The sequence below is a fragment of the Durio zibethinus genome, chromosome 19 (genome assembly GCF_047325235.1).
Source record: "Durio zibethinus cultivar Kanyao isolate XHJ-2024 chromosome 19, ASM4732523v1, whole genome shotgun sequence".
NCBI classification, from domain to species: Eukaryota; Viridiplantae; Streptophyta; class Magnoliopsida; order Malvales; family Malvaceae; genus Durio; species Durio zibethinus.
In genome coordinates, this window is record NC_143180.1 from 18,928,396 (window position 1) to 18,934,067 (window position 5,672).

At 29.7% G+C, this 5,672-nt stretch overlaps 1 protein-coding gene across 2 annotated transcripts; it reads left to right on the plus strand.

Moving 5' to 3' along the window:
* Window positions 1-1,887: 1,887 nt before the first annotated feature.
* Window positions 1,888-5,438, plus strand: LOC111310475 (uncharacterized). Of its 2 annotated transcripts, none has more exons than XM_022909975.2 (2): window positions 1,888-3,807; window positions 4,188-5,438. In XM_022909975.2, the coding sequence occupies exons 1-2, from the start codon at window positions 2,007-2,009 to the stop codon at window positions 4,193-4,195; spliced, it is 1,809 nt and encodes a 602-aa protein (XP_022765710.2). In that variant the 5' UTR covers window positions 1,888-2,006; the 3' UTR covers window positions 4,196-5,438. The 2 variants fall into 2 exon arrangements, with proteins under 2 accessions (XP_022765710.2, XP_022765711.2); XM_022909976.2 differs by lacking the exon at window positions 4,188-5,438 and having other exon boundaries at window positions 1,888-3,441; window positions 3,623-3,922.
* The last annotated feature ends 234 nt before the right edge of the window (window positions 5,439-5,672 follow it).

The following is a 5,672-nucleotide window of genomic DNA, read 5'->3' on the forward strand; positions in this document are numbered from 1 at the left end:
TTTAATGTTTTAATTTTTATAAATATTTATATAATATATTATCTATGCAATCAAAAAATTAAATAAATAAAACTAACCAATGCATCACACTGGTCATAAAATAAATTTAAAAATATTATGTAAAATTTAAAATAATATAAATTATATCTAAATTCACTTTAGTATGAAATGATTTGAAACCGTGCTAAAAAGTATTTGTTTATTACATATTAATATTAACTTACATTCTTTAATATATATTAATATAATTATATAGTATACATTCTAACTGTCAATAAAATAGTAGCTCATATGACATATATGTTGGTGAAACTTTGAAAGTTTTAAGTTTTTGAAGACTTAAACGCGTAATGCACTTATTAGATTGATTAAATAGATAGAGTTTGGGATTAATAATAGATTAAAAATTAAAAAAAAAAATACATTCTAACTTACATTTTTTTCACAATTAATCACTTATATTTATTTAATATATTTATACTACACTAGATTATAAGAGTACCCTAAAAATTCTTCATGTGACACTTATCTAATGTTGTTAAATTATCATTGTAACCTTATTCATCGTTTTTGTTTTTAATTATTTTACTTTTTTTTTATGTCTTATTTTATTTTACTTTTATTTAATTATTTTTGTACTTCTAAATGTATTTTAGTTTGTTAATTATTTAAATTTTAAATTATGATAGATTTTGATTAGTTAAAAAATAATAATTCTTTAAATTTAAAAATATAATAAAAATTTGAAAATAAATAAAAATATTCCAATGATGAAATTTTAATAATCAAAATGGTTGATTTTCTAAGAAAATTTTATATAAGATATTTTTAAAATTTTACCCAAACTAAGCAAAATTTTAGAAAAAAAAAATTTAATAATGATAATTGATATTAATTTTTGAGCCAAAAATAAAATGTATTAAAATTTTAAAAAATAAAAATTATTTCAAAGATGATAAATTTTGAAAATAAATAAAAATTATTTCAAAGATGAAATTCATAAAAATCACGAATAATTGATTTTTTAAGAAAATTTTACATGAAAAGTTTTTTAAAATTTAACCGATGAAAAATTTTAAATAAAGCTTTAATAATGATAATTAACATTTATTTTCAGGTAATAATTAAATAGAAGTGAGAAATTGGTAAAAATAATAAAATAAATTTTAGAATTAAAATTTAGACTTTTTTTTTTTTAAAAAAATAATAAATTTGATAATGAAATTCTTAAAAATCATGAATGATAATTTTTTAAGTTTTTAAGTTAGAAAATATTTTTAAATGTGATTCATATGCTAAATATTTTCATTAAATAAAATGATAAAATAATTTTGTTAACTCTCAAGTAGTGAGATATAAATATAAAATATATAAAAATAACTATGGAGTTATATATAAATCTTCAATCTAGACTTATTTTAAAAAATAACTAGGTCATATATAAGTCTTTAATTTAGACTCATTTTAAAAAATATCTTTTATTTGTGTTCAACTAATTTAGTGCAAATTTGATATTTCTATTTAAATTTTGTAAAATTTTGAGTATAATTGTGGGTGATCAATCCTTAAACAAGTATAATTCAATCCAAAATCTTAAGAAGCCACTCAAAATCAAATATATATATATATATATAAATTCACTTATACTAATATAATTTTTACAATTTTTTTAATCATTTGATCAAATTTATTAAATTCAAAAATATTATTTCGATTCATAAATTTAATTTTAAATAAATCATAGATTTAATTTTGATGTAAAATTTAAAAAATATATAAAAATTACATTAGTGTAAGTAAATTTTTTCTCACGATTCTATATATATATATACATATATATTAAAAATTAAAAAAATCACTTAAATAAAATATTTTTTCCAAAGCAATTGCAAATGGTTTAAATGGACCCAAATATAAGTTTGAAGTCTGTGTGTATCTGAGTGTATCATCCGGCTAGTAATCGGAGTGTTGAAGGAGAATCGGAGCTTTGCATTTGTTTGGTGAATATGATGATGATGAGGTTTTGGAGAATCGCTTCTCTTCCGTCTTCTTCTGCCATTGATCTTCCTCAACGTTTGGAATTGAGTAACCCCAGATCTGTCAATTCTCTTCCCTTCTCTTTGATGAATTGTTGTTCTGCTTTAAATAAGGAAAGCCCTCTCTTCTCTTCTCAAAAATCTTACTTCTTGACCACCCGCTGCAAGAAATCCAAGTATGTGTTTGATAAAATTGATGATGCCTTGGCTTTGTTCGATCGCATGCTTCATACCCATCCCCGCCCTTGTATTATTGAATTTAGTAAATTATTATCAGCCATTGTTAGAATGAAGCATTATGAAATTGTTATTTCTCTGTTGAGACAAATGGAATTACTAGGAATTCATCACAATGTTTATACTCTCAACATCTTGGTTAATTGTTTTTGCCGTTTGCATCATATGGATTTTGGGTTCTCTATTTTGGGGAAAATGTTGAAACTGGGCATTGAACCTAATGGTATAACATTTTCCACTTTGATCAATGGCCTCTGCTTTGGAGGTAAAGTAGCTCAAGCTGTGAGGTTGTTTGATGATGTTATCGTTCGAGAAGGGTATCAACCTAATTTAATTGCTTATAATACGATAGTGAACGGTCTTTGTAAAATAGGAGAAACTACTCGTGCTATTAGATTGCTAAGGACTATGGGAGAAAGAGGTTGCGCACCGGAGACTATAACATACAGCATCTTAATCCACGGCCTTTGTAAGGACAAGAATGTAACTGAGGCTTTGAAGCTTTTCTCTGAAATGAGAGGTAAAGGAATTCCACCTGACGTTGTCACTTATAGTTCTTTAATTCATGCCATGTGTAATTCATGTCAGTGGAAGGAAGCTACAGCATTATTCAATGAAATGGTGGCTACCAATTGCAGACCCAACGTAATCACATATAGTATTGTGGTTGATGCACTTTGTAAAGAGGGTAGGGCTTTAGAGGCTCAAGATATTTTTGAGAGAATGATTCAACAGGGTATTGAGCCTAATATAGTTACATATAATTCATTGGTGGATGGATATTGTTTACGAGGTGAAATGGACGAGGCTAAAAAAGTATTCAATTCAATAACCAATAAGGGTTGCACACCTGATGTAGTTAGTTACAATATCATTATTAGTGGATATTGTAAAGCTAAAAGGATAGAGGAGGCAGTGAAACTTTTTCATGAAATGACTCGAAATGGATTAATCCCTAATGTTGTTACTTTCAACACTCTTATTAGTGGTATGTCACATATTGGGAGACTTGCAGCTGCACAAGAAATTTTCGAAGAAATGTGTGATTATGGCCTATTACCAGATGGAATCACTTACTCTTCCTTGTTGTATGGCTTATGCAAGCATGGTCATATTCATGAGGCATTGGGATTTTTTCATGCAATGCAGAGCAGTGGGTTAGAACCTGGTACTGTCCACTATAATATCTTAATTGATGGCTTGTGTCTAGTTGGCCAACTTAAAGTTGCTAGGAAATTATTTTATGCACTCACAGTCAAAGGGGTACACCCTAGTGTTTACACATATAATACAATGATCAAAGGATTTTGTAAAGAAGGGCTGCTGAATGAAGCATATGAATTGTTTAGGAAAATGGAAGTGGATGGTTGCATGCGAGATAGTTGCTCTTATAATACCATGATCCGAGGATGTCTTCACAACAACAACATATTGCGGGCAATACAAATTCTTCATGAAATGGTTCAGAAAGGATTTTCTGCAGATGTATCCACAGTAGCCATGGTAGTGGATATATTGTCTAGTGATTCAACAGGTGAATCTTTTCGAGCATTAGTTCAGAAATTGTGAATGCTATCAAAGTGTTAATATGGAATAATCTCCTCTCAATCAACATTGCTGCAGTAAATCTAGACATGATTTATAATGTGTACCTGCTAGTAAATATTCTAAGCAGTCCCAAACTGGATAGTTCAGATTCATAAAGTTAAACCACCAAATAATGGTGGGGAGAGTTTCTGCTTCCAACTGTTGGCGGATCTTGAAATGGATATGGTAGAAGTAATTGTGCTTGAGTCTTGGAATCATAGACTTTTAGCTGTAGCAGCAAATGATATTTATTGAGGCACCTTTTCTTTCGTCCTGAATTAGTAAATTGTTATTGTTGTATTCTAATTACTTTTCATTTTGAAATAGAGTTTTAAGGATGGTGAGAATTGGAGGTGGAGAATTCCCTGTAATCAAGGAATCTGATTACCTTGTTAATGGCGAATTTTGTGTTGACAAAGATGCATCTCCTAAAATGTTGAATTGCCTCCTGCAAGTTTTTTTTTTTTTGTTAAATGTAATTTTCATTAGATCACAAATGATGGGAGGGCATTCCTCTACCCAATAACATCGCATAGGACTCCTCAAAGAAAGTGCATATTTTGCAAGTCTGTGTGCTGCTCGTGTAAACAGCTTTGAACTGGTGGAATTCATAACTGAGTAGCTCGGCATCGTTTATCAGAGAAAAGTTTTGAGCTTCTGAGTTTAGCTGATTAATAATGCTTAGTGCATCTCCCTCAATAATTACAGACTTGAATCCCATATCCTTTTGACTACAATGGCCTTAATTGCTGCTAAAGCTCTGCAGTTATAGATCTCTGACTCGTTTTTCTGTAGTTGAGCATGTCCCGAAGACAAATCCAGTTTCATCCCTGATCACCACACCAATTCCGGATAAACCTTCCTCGGGTGCTTTCCATCTACCCACCTATCCCATAGAGTTAATTGTAATGCTTACCTTGGCTCTTATATAGTCTTCCAGATATTTGGCAGCAAAGGCAGCTGTTTCCTCTGCTTTCCTGCTCACGTTGCTCTTACCTGCTAGGTTCCGGCTACGCCAAATCGCCAAACCAGCTACCAATCCAACTTAATACATTGGACAGCCATCCCTTTTCAGCTTCATGTTCGCACATTTCCAGGCATCATCCACGTTGACAGCATCCCAATACTTCCCTTGCTAGATTACAGCCTGAGGCATGCGTCACTGTTTCTTCCTGTTGACCTTGTTGACCACATGTTGGATACATCATTTGAGCTTCAATTTTCGATTTCCTGAGGTCGCTAAAAACAGGTAGAATTCCATTCTTTAATCTCCAACCAAACACTTTAGTTTGTTTGGAACATCCACCATCCATATCTTGTGTCAAAACTTGTCGTCTGCTTGTCCATCTTCCTTTTCCATTGCTGTTGTAACAGCAGAATATATCTGATTCAATGATATCCCGAGCCATCCAGATGCTTCTCCACGTGAATGATGGATTTGTGCCTAAAAAAAGGAGATAGGAAAACCAATGAGTTTGGTTTTTTCAACAAGGGCCTGGGTGTTCATAATTTGGTTTTAATCAAATTAACAGATTAAATTGATTTATTTTAGTTGATCAGTCAACCATTGAATTAATTTTAGTCGATTAACAAAAATGATTTTAGAAAAATTTTGGTTTTTGGTTAATTTGGTTTGAAAATTGGATTAATCGAAATATAACATAATTTAAATATAAAATAAAAAATACATAAAATAAATTACTTAATTTCATAACTTGTTAGAGTTTTTATCATTATACTTTAGTATTTGAATATTTTATTGAATAATTTTACTTAGTTTGTTTAAATAAGAGAAATTAAGAGTTTAAAATA

What these genes read in the sequence shown, in the direction of transcription:
- LOC111310475 (XM_022909975.2), top strand. Translation starts at nt 2,007, where the DNA reads ATGATGATGATGAGGTTTTGGAGAATCGCTTCTCTTCCGTCTTCTTCT.